The sequence below is a fragment of the Rhinatrema bivittatum genome, chromosome 19, assembly GCF_901001135.1.
Source record: "Rhinatrema bivittatum chromosome 19, aRhiBiv1.1, whole genome shotgun sequence".
Classification (NCBI taxonomy): domain Eukaryota; kingdom Metazoa; phylum Chordata; class Amphibia; order Gymnophiona; family Rhinatrematidae; genus Rhinatrema; species Rhinatrema bivittatum.
Genome location: NC_042633.1, coordinates 21,969,312 through 21,995,374, shown reverse-complemented (window position 1 = coordinate 21,995,374; position 26,063 = coordinate 21,969,312). Strand labels below are relative to the sequence as shown.

The 26,063-nt window shown below is 53.1% G+C and overlaps 1 protein-coding gene, 1 long non-coding RNA gene and 1 pseudogene across 2 annotated transcripts; 1 reads left to right on the top strand and 2 right to left on the bottom strand.

The window, feature by feature from the left end:
* Positions 1-1,170: 1,170 nt before the first annotated feature.
* LOC115080138 lies at positions 1,171-17,696 on the bottom strand (annotated as a pseudogene).
* LOC115080139 lies at positions 16,730-19,989 on the top strand. The gene is made up of 2 exons (XR_003853524.1): positions 16,730-17,293; positions 19,785-19,989. It is a non-coding gene; the product is annotated as an uncharacterized LOC115080139 (long non-coding RNA).
* Positions 19,990-20,265: 276 nt separating this feature from the next.
* HSD17B14 (hydroxysteroid 17-beta dehydrogenase 14) lies at positions 20,266-25,432 on the bottom strand. Its single transcript, XM_029584195.1, is given in 11 exon segments — positions 20,266-20,474; positions 20,476-20,574; positions 20,998-21,094; positions 21,535-21,602; positions 21,865-21,969; positions 22,079-22,123; positions 22,125-22,171; positions 22,298-22,364; positions 24,103-24,200; positions 24,436-24,471; positions 25,196-25,432. Coding segments are annotated over 11 exon segments (825 nt in total). The 5' UTR covers positions 25,293-25,432; the 3' UTR covers positions 20,266-20,408.
* Between the last annotated feature and the right edge of the window lie 631 nt (positions 25,433-26,063).

Sequence of the window (26,063 nt, the reverse complement as noted above, 5' to 3'; positions counted from 1 at the left end):
TAAATATTTATCCTCGTCCGAAGAACGCACTCGGAAATCCGGGCCGGGCTGCTGGCAGTCCTCGGCCGGAAGATGTGGGGTGGGGGGGGTGCCCGGAAGATTCAGCTATGCAAGCTCTCCTCCGAGGAAGGCAACAGGAACGGGTCTCGGGCCCTGCCTCGCCCGCGCTCTGGTTTGGGTTTTTTTGGCGGCAGGCACAGACGCTCACGTAGCTCTCCCCCCCACCCCAACCCACACAGCAGCCGTCAAGGGACCCATTTCCACATCTCAGAGCCAGTGGAAGAGAGCGGGGGGGGGGGGGGGGTTTCTGGAACAGAACAGCTGGTGCCCCTGACCCCCCAGCTGTTGAGGCTGGTAGGGGAGGGGGGGGGAGGAGGAGGAAGACAGGACAAGCAGCATCACAGGAGGGATGCAGAAAAAAAAAAAAAGAGAGGGAGAAGTCGGGCAAGGCTTACAACAGGCGTTTCTCCCCCACCTTCTGGAAACTTCTCACCCCCGGGCTCCAATCTCGCTTAGCAGACTGGTTTCTCCTCCCTTATCAATATCTGGTCACTGCGCGCCCCCCCCCCCCCCCCCATTGATCTGCAGCTTTCCTCTCCACTACTGTACTCATTAGGGTTAAACCCTTCACTCCAGGTCAACTGAATCAGGCTGATCCGGTCCTGGGTTTGCCCCCAACCCAGCTCTACTGAGTTTCTTAGGGGGACACCAATGGGGTGAAACCGAGAACCACAACTCCCAGCGGCCACCGGGGTGGGGTAGAGCCCGGCACAGGCACAGCCTTTCTGATTGACCTGCGGCGAGGTGGCCAACCCTACCGTCCATCCCCCGCTCATCCTGCACACTACGTACGTGGCTGGGAAGCGGTTTTGGGGGAGGGGGGGGGGATGTTGAACCACCAGCCACCAGCTTCGGAGAAACCAACCACATTAGCCCTCGCTGCACGACAAATCCCCACCTCCAGCTTAGGCTGTGCCATTGGTACGAGGCTACAGGAAGAACCCACCCGAGATGAGAGAAATGCTGGCCAGGGGATGCCCTATCTTCAAAGGTCAAGACACCTCCTGCTCCCCCGCAGAGCCGGCCCACGGAGGTTTAGTCTCTCTGTCCCCTCCCCCCAGCTCTCATGTGCAAAAAAAAAAAACCAAAAAACAAAAAGGCAGGTTTGGTCTTTACAGCTTTTTAATTGCCAAATTTCAAATCCCCCCCCCCCCAAAAGATGATGTACAGAGACAGCACAGATTTACAGAGGATTTACCAGGCGATATCCCTCTCGCTCATCATGCAAGAGACCGGGGCTCCCTTCTCGGGCAGCCACTTCACCCCAGATGAAAACCAGGCACTGGATCAGGCCGTTCCAGCTAACCTGGGATGGAGTGGCCACCCTAGGGTCCTCCCTCCACTTCATAAAGCCACCTCAAACAACGGAAAGGCAGCTAGAAATTGCCATAGACTAGGTGCCCCTGCCGAAGAGCTTACACGGGGGGGGGGGGGGGGGGGGGGGAGTAAGGAAAGAGGAGAAATCCATAGGCGCAATCATCCCTTAGCCGAGGACCCTTGCAAAAGCCCCTAAACCCCACCTTCCCGATTCTTGGAATCATTATATCAAGAGACTCCAACTTGCTCCTAACGCCCTCCCTTTCTTCCAAATGATGTGTACAGACGCTCCAAGTGCAAATTCTGCAGGGGGAAGTGAATGGGTGTCTTAAAAATCCCTCCACCCCCAGACGTGGGGAGACCTAAACGGAGAGATGGGCTCACAGCCATGGAAAAAACAGCCCACAGAGCACCCCATACACCAACGGGCATTACAGTACGTCACCAGCGGGCAGGGTGGGCAACACCAGAATTTAGAGAGGGGGGGAATGTCTTTCTCACCTTCCAATCAACTCCCTAAATCGCCCCATTCCTCACGCAGAGAGATCCGAAGGGGTTGCCATGCTTAACAGCCAGGAGATGCTCTGCGTGTTAGATGTGCGTGACTCCCACCCACCTTTGTACCCCCCCCCACCATGGCAGCTTGGGGAGTTAAGTGGGGGACAGACACAAGAGCTGTCTCCCAGGAAAAAAAGGGAACCACGAGACGATTAAGACCGTGAGCTCCGTTGACACTGAGGCCGCGGGAAGGTCTTGATGTGATTACTCAACTCACATCTTCTTCGCTTCCGCTAAGGAGGATCACGCCCATTTCCTTTCCTTCAAGCAGGGATCATTTGGAGACCCTTATTCAGTAGCAGTGTGGGCTGGTCTGGCTTTTCCTTTTATCCTAATTCAGTCTATTTCCCCTCATCCCCAGTTGGGCCTTGCCCTAGGGCTGGGAGTTTAACCGTCCAGCACCCAAATAAACAGGATGGACGTAATCCATATCTGGCCAGAGATTTTTAAAAAATAATCACCTGAAGGGAAAACAAATTTGAGAATTGGTCTTAAAAATCACCCTCCTCTCCCCCCTCCCCCTGTATTACCGAATGGTTTGATCTGTGCTCATGAACTGGGGAAGCCACTGTCACTTTTCAGTACAAGGAACCCGTCAGGGCCCGGCGCCTGCTCCAAAGTAACGCTCCCTCCCGCAGGACTAGACAGGAAGCAGAGTGATCTGAGGTATGAGTCCTCCCCCAGCCCATCCTACACCAGTAGGATAAGAGAAAAAAAAAATAAAAAGGGAGGTGCCACACCCTCCTCCCCCCACCACCATGCACCCCATATAAATAAAAACAAAATAGGAACATTGTGAATCTTGGGTTTCTGCCTCTGGATCCGACGACGCTGGGTAGGCGTGAGCAGGTCACACGAAGTGTGCCCAGTCGCTGGTGGTCCGGCCATACTGTGGGAAGAGAAGGTGCGGGGAGATAGTAAAGTACAAAAACCGGAACAAAAGAAACAGCACAAACATCTCTGCCCGATTTAATACAAGCAGGAGGAGAGACTCCTTCATCTAGTCCACCGTTATCTCCAGTGGGGGGAACGGGGACAAACAGTATACCAGCGGGTCGTAAGGGGCTCAGACACAATCTATTGAATGTAATGGTCGGGGCTCCCCAATCCAAGAGCAGGACTGCTAGATGCTGGGTCTGGAAATCTACACAAGCCCCGGTTCTTATCCACGCCACTGGCCAAATGGACCTTCGGCGTGACCCAGTGGGGCCACTCGCATGCTCCAAACACGATACAGCTGCCGCTAGCAGGGCAAGAAACCCTTCTCCCCGCTCTGGGGCTTCCTTCCTCCTGGACAGCCATCGGGGCTTTCGAGAATGCTCGGACACCTGGCCGCCTTTGCTTTTACCCCAGTCTTACATCAGAGCCAAGAGCCAGGAAAGTAATGGGGGGGGGGGGGGGACGGACGAGAATGACGAGGCCGGGAAGGAAGATGCAATTCCACTGCAATGTCACAATATCTCGGAAAGACTCTAATAAATGTAAACACTGCGAAAGATTAAATGTTTCCTGGAACCTGACCCCAGGGTGGAGCTGCTCCGGGAAATAACTTGTCAGAAAGCAGTCTTAGAGGGGGGGGGGGGGGGGGGGGGGGGGGGGGGGGGGGGAAGAGTGAGACGTGGAAGAGGAGAATGAGTGAGAGAGAGGAGAGCAAACATATGAAGAGAGAAAAAAAGGAAGGGAAGAGAGAGGGAGGATGGGGGTAGAGGGACAGATGTTAGTTGCAGTGGCTGGAGGGAGGGGTTTTCCGGGTTCGCCCTGGCCTCCCCGAGGGCCTCCCAATGTCCAGGGGGATGAGGGGGCAGAGGGAAGCTGCAAAGCCCCTCCCCAGATGTGAGGGAGAGCAGGACTGCTGCTCCCTATCCTCTGATCCGAGGAGGAGATATGGGGGGGGGGGGGGGGGGGGGGGGCATGTCCTGTGGTCTTTTCCAAGCTCAGCGTGGTGGGAACTTTGACCACTGGACACTCGGCCCAGCTTCTGCTTATTTTTCCCCATCCCCCCCCCCTCCCCTACCTTTCCGTGAGGGCAGACTGGCACCGTCCGAGCTTTACTGCGCCTTCGGAAGCTGCAGAGCGACTGGAGGGGGTGTTCCTCACCTCCCATGCAGACCGCGCTGGGAGCACAGGGGCACGGAGGCGCCCTTGCAGAGATCACAGATTCCGTTCCCTTGGCTGTGCTGCCCTCTGGTGGGGAATACCAGGAAGGTGCAGTAAACAGATTCCATGCACAAAAGGGCCCAATGGGATTCTCCAGCGGTCACAGTCAATACCGCCCCTGCGCCCCCCACCAGCCCCATCACTTCCACAGCAGGAGAAAATATTGAAATACAAAGCGGAGGAGGGCGTCGGGGTTGCCTGTGGTACCCATGCCACCCTCTCTGTCTGTCTCACCGGGTCGCGAGGCTGCCTCGTGATATCCACTAGCGCTGGGAAAGCTGTGGAGAGATGGGTATGAAGGATGGCACCTCCAAAAGCACAGTGTCACCCCTTAACACCATGCCAGTGCTGGAAGCTGGAGTGTGTCCAGGTTATAAAAGGACAGCACCGCTGCTGGAACATATCCTGATTATGAAGGACAGTGCCTCCAACCCCACAGCTTCACCCACCTCCTAACACTATGCTCGGGGTCCTGGGAGATGGCGTGCTGTCCTGGTTATGAAGGACAGCATCTCCTGCAGACACCACACTGGGGTCCTGGGAGATGGCATGTTGGCCTGGTTAAAGAGGACAGTGCCTCCTGCAGACACCATGCTGCGGTTCTGGGAGATGGCGTGCTGTCCTGGTTATGAAGGACAGCATCTCCCGCAGACACCGCACTGGGGTCCTGGGAGATGGCGTGCTGTCCTGGTTAAAGAGGACAGTGCCTCCTGCAGACATCATGCTGCGGTCCTGGGAGATGGCGGGCTGTCCTGGTTATGAAGGACAGCATCTCCCGCAGACACCGCACTGGGGGTCCTGGGAGATGGCGTGCTGTCCTGGTTAAAGAGGACAGTGCCTCCTGCAGACATCATGCTGCGGTCCTGGGAGATGGCGGGCTGTCCTGGTTATGAAGGACAGCATCTCCCGCAGACACCGCACTGGGGTCCTGGGAGATGGCGTGCTGTCCTGGTTAAAGAGGACAGTGCCTCCTGCAGACACCATGCTGCGGTTCTGGGAGATGGCGTGCTGGCCTGGTTAAAGAGGACAGTGCCTCCTGCAGACACCATGCTGCGGTTCTGGGAGATGGCGTGCTGGCCTGGTTAAAGAGGACAGTGCCTCCTGCAGACACCATGCTGCGGTTCTGGGAGATGGCGGGCTGTCCTGGTTATGAAGGACAGCGCCTCCCACAGACACACTGGCCCCCTTACTGGCTGCAAGGAATTCACTTTCCTCTGAGTTACCTGAATGTCAGTCAGCTCTGTCAGGAATCGCTTTGCTAGGTCCGGTCCACTCTCCATGGTGGGGATATGGTAGTTCTGTGTGAGAAGGGAGAGAAATGATACCATAACCAAAAACATCCCCCTCCCCAAAGCTCATTGTTCTCAGCTGTACCCTGTGCAAACAATTCAAGCCTGAGCATTTTTCAGCAAAATGTTTTACGTGGAGTAATGTCAGCCGAGAAAAAAAAAATCCCCTTCCACTTTTCTGTCCTCTGAAGGCTGTAGCCCTCTTATACTAAGAAGAAACACACCTCACGAGACCACTACTAACAGCACAGATGCCTTTCTGGGCATCACGAATGTCATCCAGCTAGAGAGAACAAGCAAAAGGCTCTTCTGAAATTCGAAGTGTCCAGAGTTTAACCCTGCGGTCCCACAGTTACATCACCTGCTGACAATGCAAGTCCCTCTTATAGGAGGAAAAAAAAAAGGTCACGTGGCTCGAAGTGAGACCTATGCTTTCCCAGAAACTCCCCAAAGCACCACCGTCCCCCTCTGCTAACCCTCTCCCCCTCTCCTTGTCCACCGCCAACCTCCCCCCCCCCCCCCCACCACTCACCTTCCCCTGGTATAGTATTCGGTTCACAGGGCACACCACGCAGGCAGTGCCTGTGCCAAAAATCTCCTTCACCCGATCCTCCTGCAGGCCTGGATGAGCTCAGACATAGTGATGGTCTTCTCCGACACCTTAAACTCTCCCTGGAGAGAGAGAGAGAGGGGGGGGGGGGGGGGGGGGACACATTGCGTTTCAGAGCCGGCCATCCCATTCCCCACGCCCAAGAACCTCTGTAATAAGGACATCCCCCTTCTCCAAAGCTCTTGTTACAAGAACATTATCCCTCTCAAGAGCCCCCTGATAGCCCCTGTTATAAGGACATTCTCACTCCCAAGAGCCCCCCCCTGATACAGACATTTCCCCTCCTGAAAGTCCCCTGCTCTAAGGACAGTCCCCTCTCCCTTGTTATAAAGATATCCCCCTTCCTGCTAATAAAAGGTTCCCGAGCATCTCGTACGTACCCACTTCCTTCCCAGGTCGAGCAGACTCTGCCGTATGACCCCTGGCAGGATTGTGCCATTCAGCGGGGGGGTCAGCAGCTCTTCCTCTGAAGCACAAAAGCAAATTATGAACTAAGAAGCCATCTGGCGGGAGGAGGTTGCCATTCAAAAGGTTTGACCTATCTACAATCGGGTTTTAAGCCGATGAAATCACAAAATGTAAAATCAGAGGGAAAAAAAAAAGGGGGGGGGAGGGGAGGGGGGTTCTGGGTCAGAGGGCTTCCCTGGGGGTGCGCTTTCAAATTTAGCTGGGTAACCCCGGGCCCTGACCCTGCGGGGCGGCTTAAGATGCAGCCGCCCCGCAGGGGGGGGTTTAGAATAAATTGACCTCTACAGCCACTAGGAACAGGGGGATCAGTTCTCCATCATTCGGGGGAAACTCCGGCCGCCGGCCGTTAAAACCAGGCGCAGGCAGCAGAAGGGGGGGGGGGAGGGGGAGGGGTGCCACCAGGGAGGCTCAGTTTGGACACCCCCCCCCCCTTAGATCCACAAAGGCGCTCTGCTGAGCCCCCCCCCCCCCCAACCAAGCGGGCGATGCCACCCAAAAACACTTTACAGGGGCCGTTTGCGCAAGGCACCTCGCCCAGGAAGGGGACCCCCAGCAGCTCTACTGCTTAAACGCTTCCCGGGGCGGTCTTTACAAACCTCCCGCAGGTCTGTCCCTGCTCGAGAGCCCCCTGCACACATCTCCCCCACGGTTTCCAAGGTGCAGGGCTGCGTGGAAATCCCCCCCCCCCGATATCCGTTACACTTTTTAAGGCCCGTCTTCGTAAAAAACTCCCCCCGCACCGCTCCCCGGTCCTTGTAAACGTTTCTCCGATTCCCTTCACCCTTTGTCGGGTGGGGCTCCCGGTATTTAGATAAATACTGCCCTCCGAGCTCTGGTATCTGCCATCGAGGATCTGATACAAAAAAACAAGTCCCCCACTGACAGGAAGGGGCGCGAGGGGGGCGCGGGGGGTCCCATTGCATCTTACCTCCCTGCTTATTAGTCCAGTACAGGAAGATGTTCATGGTCCCCACCTCAGTGAGCTGATGGTCCTCGCCGTAGAGCCAGAGCACCTGCTGGCAGCTTTCTTTGATTGCCTCATGCTGCACATAAATGGTGGGGCCGTAGTTCCTGAGAGAATGAGAGGTGGAGGCAAAGAAAGACAGAATGAGGAGCAGGACACTGGGCCTAGTACTGAGGAGGCTCACAAGAATGGCTGGGAAAGGAGTTCTAATCCCCGGCTCTGTCACCGACAGTGCAACCCCTGGGGGAGTCACTTTCTCTCTGGCCTCAGCGCTAATCCCGGCTCTGTCACCGACTCTCTGTGTGTGACCCTGGGGGAGTCACTTTATCTCTGTGCCTCAGCTCTAATCCCCGGCTCTGTCACTGACTCTGTGTGTGACCCTGGGGGGAGTCACTTTATCTCTGTGCCTCAGCTCTAATCCCCGGCTCTGTCACTGACTCTGTGTGTGACCCGGGGGAGTCACTTTATCTCTGTGCCTCAGCTCTAATCCCCGGCTCTGTCACTGACTCTGTGTGTGACCCTGGGGGGAGTCACTTTATCTCTGTGCCTCAGCTCTAATCCCCGGCTCTGTCACTAATCTCTGTGTGTGACCCTGGGGGAGTCACTTTTCTCCCTGTGCCTCAGCTCTAATCCCCGGCTCTGTCACTGACTCTGTGTGTGACCTGGGGGAGTCACTTTCTCTCCTGTGCCTCAGCTCTAATCCCCGGCTCTGTCACTGACTCTGTGTGTGACCCTGGGGGGAGTCACTTTATCTCTGTGCCTCAGCTCTAATCCCCGGCTCTGTCACTGACTCTGTGTGTGACCCTGGGGGAGTCACTTTCTCTCTGTGCCTCAGCTCTAATCCCCGGCTCTGTCACTGACTCTGTGTGACCCTGGGGGGAGTCACTTTATCTCTGTGCCTCAGCTCTAATCCCCGGCTCTGTCACTGACTCTGTGTGACCCTGGGGGAGTCACTTTCTCTCCCTGTGCCTCAGCTAATCCCCGGCTCTGTCACTGACTGTGTGACCCTGGGGGAGTCACTTTCTCCCTGTGCCTCAGCTCTAATCCCCGGCTCTGTCACTGACTCTCTGTGTGTGACCCTGGGGGGAGTCACTTTATCTCTGTGCCTCAGCTCTAATCCCCGGCTCTGTCACTGACTCTGTGTGTGACCCTGGGGGGAGTCACTTTATCTCTGTGCCTCAGCTCTAATCCCCGGCTCTGTCACTGACTCTCTGTGTGACCCTGGGGGGAGTCACTTATCTCTGTGCCTCAGCTCTAATCCCCGGCTCTGTCACTGACTCTCTGTGTGTGACCCTGGGGGAGTCACTTTATCTCCCTGTTGCCTCAGCTCTAATCCCCGGCTCTGTCACTGACTCTGTGTGGACCCTGGGGGAGTCACTTTATCTCCCTGTGCCTCAGCTCTAATCCCCGGCTCTGTCACTGACTCTGTGTGTGACCCTGGGGGGAGTCACTTTATCTCTGTGCCTCAGCTCTAATCCCCGGCTCTGTCACCGACTCTGTGTGTGACCCTGGGGGGAGTCACTTTATCTCTGTGCCTCAGCTCTAATCCCCGGCTCTGTCACTGACTCGTGTGTGACCCTGGGGGGAGTCACTTTATCTCTGTGCCTCAGCTCTAATCCCCGGCTCTGTCACTGACTCTGTGTGTGACCCTGGGGGAGTCACTTTCTCTCCCTGTTCCTCAGCTCTAATCCCCGGCTCTGTCACTGACTCTGTGTGTGACCCTGGGGGGAGTCATTTATATCCCTGTGCCTCAGCTCTAATCCCCGGCTCTGTCACTGACTCTCTGTGAGTGACCCTGGGGGAGTCACTTTATCTCCCTGTGCCTCAGCTCTAATCCCCGGCTCTGTCACTGACTCTCTGTGTGTGACCCTGGGGGGAGTCACTTTATCTCCTGTGCCTCAGCTCTAATCCCCGGCTCTGTCACTGACTTGTGTGTGACCCTGGGGGAGTCACTTTATCTCTGTGCCTCAGCTCTAATCCCCGGCTCTGTCACTGACTCTGTGTGTGACCATGGGGGAGTCACTTTATCTCTGTGCCTCAGCTCTAATCCCCGGCTCTGTCACTGACTGTGTGTGACCCTGGGGGGAGTCACTTTATCTCTGTGCCTCAGCTCTAATCCCCGGCTCTGTCACTGACTCTCTGTGTGACCCTGGGGGATGGCTGAGAAGAGATACATTGTAAAATGGGGTCAATGTTGGTCTCTCTGCAGAGTTGCTCCGGGTCCGGGGGCCCAGGACGCATGCAGGCTTTACTCACCCGCCCATTTTGCAGTCCCCAACGCCGCCCAGCCAGGCCCGCACAAAGCGGGGGTCTGCCAGCAAGGAGACAGGATTGAAGCTGCCTGTGGCAAAGTAGGGCCCCACTGGCCCGAGGATGACGTACAGCAGAGCGTGGTTGGGCTTGCTCACCCCCAGCGATGGCTGTCAAGAGGCAGAGAACAAACAGATCAGCTCAGCCACCTCCTGACACTGTGCAATCACCTCACAGGAGATCAGGGGATTCTCAGTGTACGGTTGCCTGGGAACCCCCAAGTTTACAGATATCTTCACAGAAAAGATAGAGGAGAATAAGGGCGCAGAGGATCCTCAGGGGTGGGGGAGTGAGGGGTAAAGCCCGGGAGAGGCGCAGAGGATCCTCAGGGGTGGGGGGGAGTGAGGGGTAAAGTGAGATGACAGCGGGGATGCATAATGGTGGGGGAGCGAGGGGGGTGAAGCCGTAGACTGGGTGCATTTGCAGTGCTGCAGCGGTAAGGTGGAAAGGGCAGAGACCAGAGGGGGGTTCTGGTAATTTGAACATGCTAGCACTGCTCTCCAGTTTGGCCCTTGCATGGATTTGGTTACAAGCAACATGGTGCTGCTCGTCTCGGGGCTCCCGCTTTGTACACACCTCAGTCCCAAAAAGGTGGGGCGGATGTAGAGGCTGGCAGCTGTGGAGTGTGGGACCCAGTCCTGATCCACCTTAATTAACCTTCGGATGCACTCCAGGAGCTCGTTCTTATCGAAGGACTGAGAAGAACAGAGGAGAGGGAGTCCCTGGGGTCGTACTCAAAGAACATTCCTTACATACACACACACCTTCGCACGCACTCACCGGCAGACAGCTTCTCCACCCTCGCACGCACTCACCGGCAGACAGCTTCACACACCCTCGCACGCAGTCACGGCAGACAGTTCTCACACCCTCGCACGCACTCACCGGCAGACAGCTTCTCACACCCTCGCACGCACTCACCGGCAGAGAGCTTCACAACCCTCGCACGCACTCACCGGCAGACAGCTTCACACACCCTCGCACGCACTCACCGGCAGACAGGCTCGCAGTGCTGACCGGTGCATCCTCTCCATGTTCAGCATGGGCCGGAAGAGACGGATCTTTTATCCACCCTCGGAACGCCTTCATTCCTTCAAAGAGCTGCCAGAGAGAGAATGGAGAGAAAAAAAAAAAGAAGAGGTTAGAACCGGTGTAGGTGCCACCAAAGTAATGCACAGAAAGAGAACGAGTGGTGGGGGCAGAGCGGGGAGGGCCAACGTCAGGGCGGGGGGGGGGGGGGGAGCTGAGAGGGATGCGGCAAGGGCAGGTGACGTAGGCTGGGTCAGGCATGGTACTGGGGCTTCCAAAATAATGTGCAAAGTGGGGAGAGAGCTGGGGGGGGGGGGGGGGAATAAGGGTGAATGGAAGGGCAGAGACGGAGCTGGGGGTGGGTGCAAGCTGGGTAAGGAAGGGCACAGGATCTGCAAAGCAAAGTAAAGCAGAGCAGTGACAGAGCTGGGGGCAGCAAGACAGCAAAAGGCTGGGTCAGGAAGGGAACCAGGCCGCCTTCTCCCACCCGGATTGATGACTTCCTGGGGGTAAGAACCACCATCCGCTTGGGCCTCCGACCTTGGCGCGCTTGTACACATGGGACCGTTATCGCTTTCCTCCATCTTTTACAACTCGGTAGCACCGCTCCCTTCCCCCCCCCCCCTCGGCCCGCCATACCTCCACAGAGTAGTGCAGGGCAGAGTGGCAGGGTGCAGGGAGAGGTTCTGGAAGGGCTTGATGTAAGGCTTCCCCCAGCCTCTCTCGTTGCTCCAGTCCACCGTCAGCATGTGGTCGGTAAATGTCTTGCCAAACACCAGCTTGTCGGGGTCTGGCTTCTCCCGGGGCCGCTTGCTGAGCTCCACCTGCACGTCCGAGGCCTGCAAAGGAAGCAGACAAAGGAAATGACTGGACAGCCAAGAAAAGTCGCCACGGGGGGGGGGGGGGGGGGCGAGGGATGCCAGAGCCCCTCAGCAACTGACTAACCCAGCGAGACTCTCGGGTCCTATGGCCCAGAGCTAGCGAGAGAACATTAAGCCCGTCACAGTTTTTACCTTGAAAGTGGAATTCAGGCATCTCCAGGGCCCGCAGAGCCACCCCTGGGCCAGGGGGCAGAGGAGCCGTGAAAAGGCCTACGGCAAGAAACGAGAAGGTTAGGAAACATCGACGGGTTGGAGGGTGTGAGGTTTGAGAAGATGAGAGGCGAAGGGGCAAGGGTCGCCAACGCAGTGCCAGGCCGCAGGAGACCCGCCTGCTCTGGGGCAAATTGCCGGCAGGTTTTCTTTCTCCAAGGCATCACACTCTGCCCACCCCCAACCAAACCCCCCCACCCAACAAAAACATGAGAGCATTTCGTAAGTCACGACAGTGCCTGGGACTAAATACATAAATAAATAAATAAATACATAAATAAATAAATAAATAAATAATAAAAAGCACACGCGTGTCAAGTGGCTTTGGTCCCAGCTGCCAAGCCCTTCCAAAGATCACTGGCGTTTGGGGCGGGAAGAGTATAAAAGCCTGTGTCTTGTTAATGAGTAATCAGCAAAGTGAATCAGAGACGAAAGAGGCAAAGTGCATGAAAAAGTGAATAGTGTGAGGGAGGGGTGGAGTCCATTAAAATCCACACAGAGGTCCTCTTGTGTAACTAGGCATCCAAAAATGTGGGGAAGGGGGGGGGGGGGTTGTCCAGTTTTGGCTCCCAGGGGACTCGGGGTAGGGAGAGGGCTCATTTGCATTCTGCAGGCACTGGGAGCACCAAGGCAACTCGCTGGCTGGCACTTTTTTGCAGAGCTCAGCACATCCCAAAAGAGCAAGGCAGAAGGGAGGGAGGGGCAGGCAGCAGCCGCAGCGTGAGAAAGGGGAAACCCTTGCACCCAGGGGATCTCCTCCTTCTCTGTAAGGGGGGGGGGGCCCTGCTCCACTACCCAATCAGGGACGCTTCCCACCCTCCTCCTTCAGTGAAGTTTGCCCTCCACCTCTGGGTAAAGGAGGGTTGAGGTGACACGTGATCCCTTAACAGGTTGGTGTCTCTGGGGAAAGAAGCGGCGGGGGGGGGGGGGGGGGGGGGATCAGAGCTCGCAGCCAGCAGAGCAGAGATGAACCTCCTGCGCTGAACAATTAACTTCTAGGGGATAAATCACCCCCCCACCCCGGACCCCACTATTCCTGGTCGAATGACATTGGGTTTGCGGTGAGTACAGCCTGAAGGTTTCTCTTAGAATTATTAATCTAGTCCTAAAAGCAAGGAAAAGGTGATTATGTGTATGAACAAAAATGACACGGTGGCATCTTAAAGATGAAAAGATTTATTGATATTAACATTTTTCCAGCTGAGGAAAGCGAGGAATAGGAAGAGAAAGGTACAGAAAAAAATATCGGAGGAGGGGAATGTTGGAGAGAGAGAGAGGGGGAGAGAGAAAAGGAAGTAGAGCGAGGCATATGGGGCACGTCAGGAGACTGCAACATCTTTTTTACAAAGCCGGCAAATTCAGGGGAGGGGGGAGAAGTGTACCCCACATCAGGCTTCTTCACAAGCCCCAGACAGCGCAGGAAAAAAAACTCGGTAGCAGGTCACGAAAGGTCTGAGCCCGCCAGGGTAACTTCAGGAGAAATCACAACTGGATCTACCCCATTACCCCTCCCTGGACATATGTCTTTAGTGTAGAGAGCACAGAAGGTAAGGCTTGGTCTGCAGTAGAACGAGGGGTGCACAAGTGACCAGGAGGACGCAACAGCTCCAGGAGTCGGCACTTCACCGTTGCCCCAAGCCTGATGGCAGAGGAAACCAACCGGGGCAGAAACGCCCATCCGACACACTCAGAATGGGCACCAAGGCCCTGTGCAGAGTCCAGAGATAGGCAGTACATCAACAAAGCTTTTATAGCACTGTGAGCCACCCAGCATGGTGTAAGGAAGAGGAGGAGGCCTGTCCTTCATAACCAGGACATACTTCACCTCCCAGCATGCCGTTGGAAAAGGAGGGGAGCTCCTGTCCTTCACAACCAGGACATACCCCATCTCCCAACATGGTGTTCGAGGAGGAGAGGTTCTGTGACATTATTATTTATTTATTTATTTATTTATTTAAAATTTTATATACCGCATTCATGTTGCAAACACATCATGCCGGTTTACATATAACAGGGGTGTACAGTGAACAATTCAATAACCTATTTGTGTAGAAGGAAGCAGTTACAAATAACAAGGTAAAAGAACTGGGAGGAGAGAGAAGAAAAGGAGAGAAATAACATTAGGTATAGGTATTTACATTAGTAATAACATTTTTACATGTGGAAGTGGTAGAATCTGGCTGAATAGAATTAATCGGTGTCCGGGAAAGCTTTTTAAACAGCCAGGTTTAAAACAGACATGCTTCATCTCCCAGCAAGCTGTTAGAAAGGAGGAGAGGACCCGTCCTTCATAACCAGGACCTGCTTCATCTCCCAGTACCCAGCATGATATTAGGGGAAGTGCCCTACTGCTGCAGGCACCATCTTTCAAAATCAGGACAAGCCCCATTCTCCAACACAGTGTTAGGAAAGGCATTATTCTTCATGACTAGGCCAAACATCATCTCTCAGCAGGCCAGCATAGTGTCAGCAAAGAAGGGGGCAGTCTTGACCTTCATAACCAGGATATACTTCATCTAAAATTGTAATCCGCCTTGAGGCCATTGATAGAAAAAGGCTGAATGTCTGTAAATAAATACCAGCACCCTAGCATGCTCTTTCAGGTTAGTGCCGGGAGATGGGTGTTGTGTCCTTCATAACTAGGACATATCTCCCAGCACGCTATAATGATGTTAAAGGAGGTGCCATGCGGCTGGAGGAGCTATCCTTCCTAACTAGGACATGCACCAGCACCCGAGTCTAATGTTAGGGGAAATGCTGTCTTTTCCTAATAAGGACATATGCCATGCCCCAGCAGCCCAGAATGGCATTGGGGGGTGGGGCGTGCTTCATAACCAAGATCCGGTCCATGGCCCAGCATGATCTTATGGAAAGCGCTTTTTTTTGAGGCACTACTTTTTGTAATCAGGCACCTCCCATGTCCCAATGCTCCAGGCCAGCATGGCATGCAAGGTGTAGAATGTGTGTGAGTTTAGTGTATAAACGTGTTACAGAAGACGGTGTGTTAGATGGAATCCTTTTAAGTACATGAATAGTGCAGCCTGCAGCCCAGCTCCCATGTCCCAACTCTCCAGGCCAGCATGACGCACACCAAGGACCACAAAACCACGGTTTGACTTTGATCAACGGAGCACACGACTTGCGAGAGTACGTGGCCCCAGGGCTGAGGCCTGCGTAATAACACACCTGCCACACCCTCATGCACGTATTCAGTGTGGATCATGCCCAAACCGCTTTGATGTCTGAGATTAGGACACAGAGCAGACTCGGCATGCACAGTGAGGGAGTGGAACAGAAGGCAGTTAAAAAAATTAAAACAGACCCAATTATTTCGTTAGTCTACAAAGCAATAACTCTGATGCTTGAGGAGAAGGATCCACGGGGAATGTGGTAGACAGCTGGAATAGGGATCTGGGGCTGGGGAGAGAGAGAGACTGGGTAGAATTTGGAAAAAGGTGCATAGGATCTCCATTTCCAGATACCCCCTTTATTTGGTAAGGGTTTTCTCCTTCCTCCTCCCCGTTTTGCTGGAGGGGGTGGGGAGCTGGGCTCTCTCCATGTTTGGTGGGGGGGTGCGCACTCGTCCAGAGTTCTGGAGGCGAGTGGCACTGCGGATGGCGGCCATATGGATCTAAAGCCAGTCAAGGGTCTCTCTCAGGCTTCGGGTGGATGTGTCCCTCGCAGGCGTGCAGCGCGAGCAGTTAATGCACGCGGCTCGGCTCACCAGCGCTTCTCAATGGCAGGTGAAGCCACTTTTATCTCACTTACACAAGCAGGTACATGACACTGCGGTAGTGGGAAAAATGACACGCTCTTCGCAAGAAGTCTTATAATAGAATCGGGGGGGGGGGGGGGGGGGGCCACAGCGGAAATATTTCAATTCTAGGAGCCAGGGCGCCTTAGGGGGGGCGGTAGCATCGAATTGACTAGAGAATTGCAGCAGATATGGTGGATATGTACTCTGATATATTTATTGATGCTAGTGACAGTCACATGTGCGCCACAAATTGTTGGTTAGTATCTCACTGCTACCTGAAATTTGTTTTTGTCCTCCCTTTGTTTATTTAAAACAGTAAAAAAAAAAAAAAAAAAAAAAAAAAACCACAAACAAAACACAAGGTCACAAGTTTCCCTCTTTTCATTCCAGACTTTGACCTCCAAACAGGGATAAATAAAAAACAGTGCCCAGAGACTGCAACACATATGGAATCAGCCCAGCTGGCAAAGAATCCATTAAACCACCTCCAGCCATTATATCTGGAGCGCTGTGATGCTGATTGTCATTAGAGGGTAAACACTACAACCCCTCATCCCCAGTGCTGGCCTCGCACAAATATACATAAAGCATGAATACAGCGCAGAGAGATGAAGAGCAGACCTTCATCAAAGCCCCATGCAGACATCACACGGATACCCGTAAAGCATGAATACAGCACAGACAGCTGAAGAGCAGACCTTCATCAGAGCCCCATGCAGGAGTCACACTGATACAAGTAAAGCATGAGTAAAGCATGAATACAGCATGGACAGCAGAAGAGCAGACCTTCATCAGAGCCCCATGCAGGAGTCACACTGATACAAGTAAAGCATGAGTAAAGCATGAATACAGCATGGACAGCAGAAGAGCAGACCTTCATCAGAGCCCCATGCAGGCATCACACCGATACACGTAAAGCATGAATACAGCACAGACAGCAGAAGAGCAGACCTTCATCAGAGCCTTATGCAGGTATCACACCGATACACGTAAAGCATGAATACAGCACAGAGAGATGAAGAGCAGATCTTCATCAGAGCTCCATGCAGGAGTCACACAGATACACGTAAAGCATGAATACAGCACAGAGAGATAAAGAGCAGATCTTCATCAGAGCTCCATGCAGGAGTCACACTAATACAAGTAAAGCATGAATACAGCACAGACAGCAGAAGAGCAGATCTCCATCAGAGCCCCATGCAGGCATCACACCGATACAAGCAAAGCATGAATACAGCACAGACTACTGAAGAGCAGGTCATCAGAGCTCCATCCAGGTGTCACCCGATACAAGTAAAGCATGAATACAGCACAGACAGCTGAAGAGCAGATCATCAGAGCCCCATGCAAGAATCACACCAATACACGTAAAATCGGAATACAGCACAGGCAGCTGGAGCAGATCATCAGATCTCCATGCAGGTCTCACACGGATACAAGCAAAGCATGAATACAGCACAGACTACTGAAGAGCAGGTCATCAGGCGTCACACCAATACACTAAAATCGGAATACAGCACATGCAGCTGGAGCAGATCTTCATCAGAGCTCCATGCAGGTCTCACACGGATACAAGCAAAGCATGAATACAGCACTGACAGCTGAAATGCAGATCTTCATCAACTAGTGGGAAGAGAAGGGAAAGTGGAGGAGGATGTTCCTGCAAGGGAGTAAAGAGCCCAGGTAGATTCCTACCCTGAAGCGTCTCTCTCTTTTCCACCTGCCTCGTTGCTTCCACCCACTCCAGCTTCCCTTACCTCCTCCTCATGTCTCTAACTTCTTCCCCTTCCATGAGGCTCCTCTGCCCTCCCCCAGGCCAAGAAAGCTGCTCTACTTTCGGCATGTCTCTCTCCGCATTATCTCAGGATTAACCCTCTCACCTTCCTGTCCCTGCTCCTGAAACCGCTCCCCCAATTCCCCACTTCGCTCACCTTCCTCCCCCCGCCCGGGAGAGCGCCTCTCCTCAACGTCGCAGCCATCGCCACCTCCATCCCCCTTTGGTGTCTCCGCGTCAGGAACGGCCGGAAACTGCAACCGCGTCCAGGAAGTTCCGCCCCGAACACGCACCCCCCTCCCCAAAACCACACACACGCCTTACGAAGTGAACTGTGCAACCTCTCACCTCCCCCCCCCCCAAAAAAAATATACACCTTCTACAATATTGTGTAACCCCCCCCACACACACACACACACACAAAGAAAAGATTCCCCTTGCATACTATAGAATGCAAGACACAGCTGTGCACTACATAGCACACCATGCACCCCTCCCAAAAAAATCTATTTTACACACACCATGCACGCCTCCAAAAATACATCTTACACACTGGGCACCCTCCCCCATAAAATGCACCTTATACACCACACCATACACCCCTCCCAAAAAATACATCTAACACAGCACACCATTCAACAAACACAAAATTCAAGCACTCGACGGTAATCCAAGACGCTGCCTCCTGTAACACGTCTTATACACTAATCACACACTTTGCATTCCAGCACAAGGCAGCAGGGAAAGCGCGACCCGATCCCTGCACCGGGGTGGGGGAGGGGAGGAGGGTCTGCCCTTCATAAACAGGACACGGTACCTTAATGTGCTGAATGGAAAGGGGGGGGGGCGGTGGCTCGGGGAATTTTACAAGATCTTGATTTACTAAAGGTTTTTCCCCCATTCTATCCAAATTAGCCAAAGCTCTGCCTAATTCTGCAAGCCCAGTGAGTGGGTGAGGAAAGGAATGGGGAAAATTCTCAGGAAGGGGCAGGAGCGGCACCCTTCCGGTGTCACCCTGTATTGCTTCCCTCTGCGGCCCAACAGCAAGAGGCACCAATCAGCGGCCGGCTTTCGGGCCGCCGCCCTCCCGCTGGAACCAATGGGCTGAGCGGTAAAGGACCACACCTCCCTGCCGGCAGGCCACGTGGCGCTCCCGCGTCACTCTGCAAAAGCTGGCAGGAGTCACCTTGGAGAGGAAAAACGTTCTGCCTGTAAAAAAAGAAAAAGCAACCACCTGTCCTCTCTTTTTCCTCGGGTGATTTTTTTTTGTTTCTTTTGCTTTTAAGACACACTTAGGGAAGATAAGGCCATGGGAAAAGACTAATTGATTTACTTATGTTCACTAAAAAGATGTTGGGAAGATACCTATGCCAGAGAGTTTTCAAAGGTGAAGATACAGATGAACTGAATCAAATCCAGGTGAACTTCTGGAAGACAGAGAGGCCAGATTGACAAACTAAGAGAGTAGCAAATCACTTGGCTTAAATGGTATATTACCCCAGGGTTCTGAAAGATTTCAAAAATGACATTTCAGACATATTACTCGTAATTTGTAACATCACTAAAATCATCCATTTTATCTAAAGACTGGAGTGGCCAATGTAACCCTGATATTTAAAAGGGCTTGATGGTTGATCTGGAAGACTATAGCCTGCTGAGCCTGACTTCGGTGCCAGGACATATCATGGAAACATTTCTAAAGAACAAAATCACACAACCTATAGACAGGTTTAATGGGACACAGCTAGCATGGATTTTACCTGAGGGAAGGTCTTGCCTCACAAATCTGCTATGCTATTTTGAAGGGGTGAATAAGCATGTGGACAAAAGTGAGCCAGTAGCTGTAGTGTATTTGGATTTTCAAAGGACATTTGACAAAGTCCCCCTTGGGAAGCTTCTAAGAAAATAAAGTCATTAAGATAGGAGGCAAACGTCCTTTTGTGGATTACAAACTGGTTAAAAGACAGGAAACAGAGTAGAACTAAGTGGTCTGGTTTTCACAATGGAGAGAGGTAAACAGTGGAGTGCCTCAGGAATACAACGAGGGAGGTGATCAAATTTACAGATGATATAAAATTATTCAGAGTAGTTTAAAGCACAAGCAGATTGTGATAAATTGCCAGGGGGACCAGATTGCTTGTAGTGAAATGAGGATGGGGCAGGGGGAAGGAGGTAAAACCAGGACCAAAACTTCCTCATCCTGCTAACAGAGAGGCCAGCCAGGCACGCTTCAGCCAAAGATTTGCTACCGGAAGTTAAAAAAAAAAAAAGTAATTACATCCATTTTATCCGTAAAAAAAGGGGAAAGGCCAAAATGAACAGGGGTCCTGTGGGAGGGAATACATTAGGCAGAGACAGAATGGACATGACCTCCCATTTAAATGTCTTTTTCCCTTCTAGGTAATGCCCCCTCTCCGAAGTCCGAGGAAACGAAACGAGGCTGAGCACCCCCATCTAGACCAGCACAACCACATCAAAAGATCAAATTGTGGACTTTTCTTTTTATTTCTGAATTAATAGGAACAACAAAACTAAAACAGCTTTCTGGAGAAAGGTTTTAAGAACCTTTTAAGCCTGCCTGAATGGAATAAAGAATTTTATTTTACTTTTGTAATGGACAGACATGAGACAAAAAGCGACATCACTACACACCCAGGATCGCTAAGGGGGTGGGGGAGGGGGAAAATCCTCTCGGCTCTCCCAGATGCTCCGTGGAAGAGCAGAAGAAGGAGGGACCATGCCCAGTTCTGTTTTAACAAAAAATTACTTCAGCATGGTGTCTGCGGCCGATACCATCATTCACTATTCCCTGAGATGTGCAGGCCTGGGAAACTCAAGAGTGCAAATCCCAAATAGCACGAGCTCTATTCTCTGGGCCAGGGAAACAGCATGCCAGCCAGCCAGCCAGCGGCAGATGTGCAGCGCCTCCTACGTAAAGCATGTGCCCTGTGATTGCGGGCGATGCCGCTTGCCCTTCTCCAATCCCAGAAGTGGTGAGCGGGCAGGTGGGTCCCCATCTGAACTTCAGTCGTAAATGCTGCTGCGGGTCCGCTGCTGGTTCTTGTTGGCATAATTGAGCTCGGCGCCCCCCGCTCAGGATCAGGTCAATGCCTGTGCAAAAGGTGCCCTCAGCTGCCAGGTACAGGGCAGCCTGGGCGCACTCCTCCGGGGTCCCCATCCGGCCAATCAGCTGAGAGAAAAGAGAGAGACACACACAGAGTCACTAGGCAAAGACACAGACTGACAATGGATAAATATCCTCAGCTCCATCTGTTCAAGTTTCCTGCTTCCACAAGAGAGGTACTACTTACTCGCTAGCTTCACCCCTCACTCCCCCACCCCCTGGATCCTCTGTGCCCGTCCAAGGCTTTACCCACTCCTGAGGATCCTCTGCGCCCCTCCCAGGCTTTGCCCCTCACTCCCCTAACCCCCGACGATCCTCTGTGCCCCTCCCAGGCTTTACTCACTTCTCTACTGCTGAGAATCCTTCCTACCTGTATGCAGTAGGAGAGCATTAGATAACAAAACCTCAATGCTTTATAACAGGGATGTTTTGTGATATCCTCAGCTCACGCCCTATCGGGGGGGGATAGGGCCCTCCCCCAGTACTTGCCTGGGAATCCTTGCCACCTTGTATCATGGCTGCAGGATCAGGACTTTCGTCAGCCAGCTCCTTCCACATCGGGGTCCAGATATTCCCAGGAGAGATGCTAGGGAAACAAAATAAATACAAGCGATAAAAAGGTTTGGGTCTCCCTCTGCCGTTCATTGCTGCATCAGCCGAAGCACCGTTCCCCGCCCCCCCGCTGCGATCCCCTTGCATAGGTGCAGGCTCCAATGCTTTGCCGCAGGCTGCGTGATGTCGCGCAACTCGGCAAACGCCGCCGCGGTGCCAGCCGGAACATGGCTGGTCGTGGACCTCGTGTCCGGGCCGCAGAGGGCAACGGCGGCACCTCCCCCTCCGCTTGCACTGCCTTCGCCTCCCCCATCCCCCACACCTGCTGGCGAAACAATGTTTTGGCGGGGAGTCGGAAGAGGATGCCTTGGAAAAAAACATTCCTCAAGGAACTACAGAGTGCGATTATTCACGTTTAAAAAAGAGAAAAAAAGAAACCAGGCTCCGGGAGCGATGCCGAGACGACAGACGCACCAGTTCACGCGTACGCCGTGCTTGGCTTCGTCCACGGCCATAGCTTTTGTCATCGCAGTGACAGCTCCCTAGAAAGAAACAATTTAAAAAAAAAAAAAATAAGAGGAGATTCCATCGAGTCCCCAACCCAACATGGCCAGACCTGGGCTCTCATCTTCCAGCGACGCCCAGCGCTGCTGCCCCCCCGCCCACGCTACCCGTCACTGTTCTCCTGCTATCTCCAGCGCCGTCACACACTCAGCCTCTGCTACGGCCGAGCCTGCTCCCAAACTCGCACAGTCCCTCCTGCACCACACACTTTCCGGCTCGTGCCCCACGGCTCGGTGGTACCTTGGTGGAGACGTAAGGGACGGCGTAGTTCTGGCCGATGACCCCGACCAGGCTGGAGAGGTTAATGATGTTCCCCTGGGTTTTCCGCAGGTGGGGTAAGGCATACTGGAAGAGAGAGAGAGGGGAGGAGGTGAGAGGGGTCGGGATTGAGGCTAGGCCCACCCCTGTAGCTGGGAGAGTGCCGGGGAGCCGCAGGCCCAAGGCACAGACTCACTTTGGCTGTCAGAAAGCCGCTGAGGAGGTTGAGGTCCAAGAGGGGCGCGGAAGTCGGCGGCGCTGGTGTCATCGACCCTCTGCTCCGGGGGATCTGGAAAAAAATAAATGAGCCCTGAGGGCAGGGCTATGTCTGACCACTAGAGGGCAGGGCCACGGCTGCATCGGAACAAAGTAGGGGGTGGGGGGGGGGCAGGAGGAGGGACAGACTGGAACTTACGCCAGCCAGCATTGTTAATTAGGCAGTCCAGCCGTCCGAACTTCTCCACCACCACCTCGATCAGCCTCTGTATGGGAGAGGGAAGGACAGACAGTGGGCGTTACGACCGATGCCTAGTGTGGGCTAGGTGGGGGAATCGGGAAAGATAATTCCAGGCAGCTGAAGGAAGCGACACCAGAGCAGGACTGAGGAGAGACATCGGAGAAGAGAAGGTGGAAGAGAGCCCAGGGGAATCAAAATTGGATAAGCAGAGGCAGTCAAAGAGCAGATCTTCGTCACAGCCCCCATGCAGGCATCACACGAATACAGCACAATCAGCTGCACTGGAACGTCATCAGAGCCCCTTGCACACGTCACACAGATACAGGTAAAGCATGAATACAGCACAGACAGCTGAAGAGCAGATCTTCATCAGAGCCCCATACATATGTCACACTGATACACATAAAGCATAAATACAGCACAATCAGCTGCACTGGAACGTCATCAGAGCCCCTTGCACACATCACACAGATACAGGTAAAGCATAAATACAGCACAGACAGATGAAGAGCAGATCTTCATCAGGGCACCATGCAGGCATCACACTGATACATGTGAAGCATGAATACAGCACAGACAGCTGAAGAGCGGATCTTCATCAGAGCCCCATGCAGGTGTCACACTGATACATGTAAAGTATGAATACAGCACAGACAGCTGAAGAGCGGATCTTCATCACAGCCCCATGCAAACATCACACTGATACATGTAAAGCATGAATACAGCACAGACAGATGAAGAGCAGATCTTCATCAGGGCCCCATGCAGGTATCACACTGATACATGTAAAGCATGAATACAGCACAGACAGCTGAAGAGCAGATCTTCATCAGGGCACCATGCAGGTGTCACACTGATACATGTGAAGCATGAATACAGCATGGAGAGCTGAATAGGTCAACAAAATCTACCCATATACAAATATGTTATTCCAGAGACTGTTGATAGTAACAACGCAATTCGACTAATCTACTGGTATGTCCTTCAACTATTTCTTCTTACGTATAGCCACGCTTTACTTACTTATTTCATATAAATATGTATTTATGTATATTTATTTGGTATTATTTATGTAGGGCCCACACTTAAAGTTGGATATCAATCAAACCCAAATTAGTACTAGGCCCCTTTACTTTTATTATAACCATTTCATCAATTTTTTCTAAAAAGTATTTCAATAATGTTTCTCAACATGCTGACAAACTCAGATATCAATGATCATTTAGAAAAATTGATGAAATGGTTATAATAAAAGTAAAGGGGCCTAGTACTAATTTGGGTTTGATTGATATCCAAACTTTAAGTGTGGGCCCCTACATAAATAATTACCAAATAAATATACATAAATACATATTTATATGAAATAAGTAAGTAAAGCGTGGCTATACGTAAGAAGAAATAGTTGAAGGACATACCAGTAGATTAGTCGAATTGCGTTGAGCTGAAGAGATCTCCGTCAGAGCCCTATGCAGAGGTCACAGTGTCAAATAAAGCATGAATACAACACAGACAACTGAAGAACAGGACCCGGACAAGAGGGAACATGGCCATACTTAAGTGCACACATTTTATTTTTGCACAACTGAAACCTCTGCCCGAATATATAAAAGACTAAAACACATTAAAGCAAAAAAGGAAGAACAATAACCAAGCTGACATTTCTGCAGGCTCGATGCACACCAGGGGAACTCGCCCAGCCCTTGCTTCGCTGCACCCTGCCATGGCACTGTGTTCTTACCCCAGCGAGTTGCCCAGTCACTGACCTTAATGTCGCTCTCCTTGGTGACATCACAGGGGACGTAGAGACAGTCTCCAGGCCCCAGAGCCATCAGCTCCCGCTCCAAGTCTCCTGCCTCCTCCTCTGGGAGTGGGGAGAAATAAATGACAACCTCCATTACTGAAAAGCACATCTGGGCAAAGAGTTGTTGCTACAAACTGCCGCCCCTCTGCGTTCGGCCCAGCCTGTGCTTGCTCTACAGGGTCTGGGCAGGAATCGTGCCACAGCTGGCGCAGGGTGGCAGGAGTGATGCGGTATAATTGAGAGAGGTCTTGGCAGTCACTGGTGTGAACACAGAGTAGGGGGGAGTGAGCCTTACCTTTTGCACAGACCACCACCCTGGCTCCGTTTTGAACTGAGACGTCAGAACAGAGGAGAAAAGGGAAGAAAAACAAAAGCGTGGTTACAAAATGCACAGCACCAGCTGCTAGACAGCATGGGCACGGGGATGCCCACCTGCAAGCATCTGTGCCATGGGCCAGAGCACCGAACAGAACCCCAAATCAGCAGCCCCCGCTTTATGGACAACAGCATGACTGTGCATAACTATCCCCATGCAAGCGTGTATCAGTATAGCCACACCCCAACACGTGTGATAGCACGACCACCTCCCCCACACTCGTATATCCGTGTAACCACTCCCAAGCACACGTCTGTGCATAACCGCCCCACACACGCATGTTTTCAGTACAACACCCCAATATGCACGTATGTGCATAACCACCCCATGCACGCTTGTATCAGTGTAACCATGCTCCAACACACGTCCAAGCATAACCACCCCACACACGCATGTTTTCAGTGCAACCACCCCATGCACGCATGTATCAGTGTAACCATGCTCCAACACACGTCCATGCATAACCACCCCTTATGCACACCTGTATCCGTGTAACCACCTTCTACAGTCCCCACATCATGAATGTGCACAATCCAAGTGACATCCTTCGTGATGTCTGCATAACCCCCCTTCCTATCCACGCATGCATGTGCAGAACTCCCCCCGTGCAGGCTGTAGCACACATACCCCAGGGGGGAAGGGACACTTTTCCCCGATACCTCTCCTTCCGAGGTCTTACCGAAAAGCCGCGCCACTGCCCGCCCTATACCGCGAGTGCCCCCCGTTACCACGGTAACCCGCTGCGAATAACGCGGGAGCGGAGCCGCCGAAGCCATCCCTGCCACCCACAGAGCCGAAGTCACGCGGGAGCACCTGACCGGTCCCGGGACAGGGTTGGGAAACCGAGTCCGGAGAGGGAGGGGCAAGGAGCAGGCTGGAAATCGAGTCCAGTAAAAGTGCGAGACAAAGAGTAGGCTGGGACCTTGGCCATGTGGGCCTAATGGATAAGGCAGCTGACTTCGGTTCAAAAGATTAAGGGTCAAGTCTCGTCGTGGTGGAGAGGAGCAGGCTGGTCCGAAAGCCTTGCTGGCCCAAGGGTTGGGAGGCGGGTTAGTAACGTTGAGGCTCTGGGTTCATAGTCCTGCTGTCCTTGAGCGAGGTTATTACATGAACAGAAAGAGCAGGCTGGGAGAACCAAGACCAGAAGAGGGCGGGGAGCATGGCAAACTGGGAAACCGAGTCCGGAAGAAGAAGGCAGACGGGGAACGACTCCGGAAGAGGAAGGAGCGCGAAGCAGACGGGAAAGGACTCCGGAAGAGGAAGGAGCGCGAGGCAGAAGGGGAACGACTCCGGAAGAGAAAGGAACGCGAGGCAGACGGGGAACGACTCCGGAAGAGGAAGGAGTGGGCTAAGCTGGGAAACCGAGTCCGGACGGGGAGCGGGGCACATGGACTGAGGCCCAGGGCGGGCTGGGAAATGAAGTCCGTAAAGGCAAACTGGAAGAGGGGGGACAGGAGCATGCTGGGAAATGAAGTCCAGAAAGGTGCAGACTGGGAAATGAAGTCCCAGGAAGGAGCCGAGCAGGCACTCATTTCTGCCCTCACGGA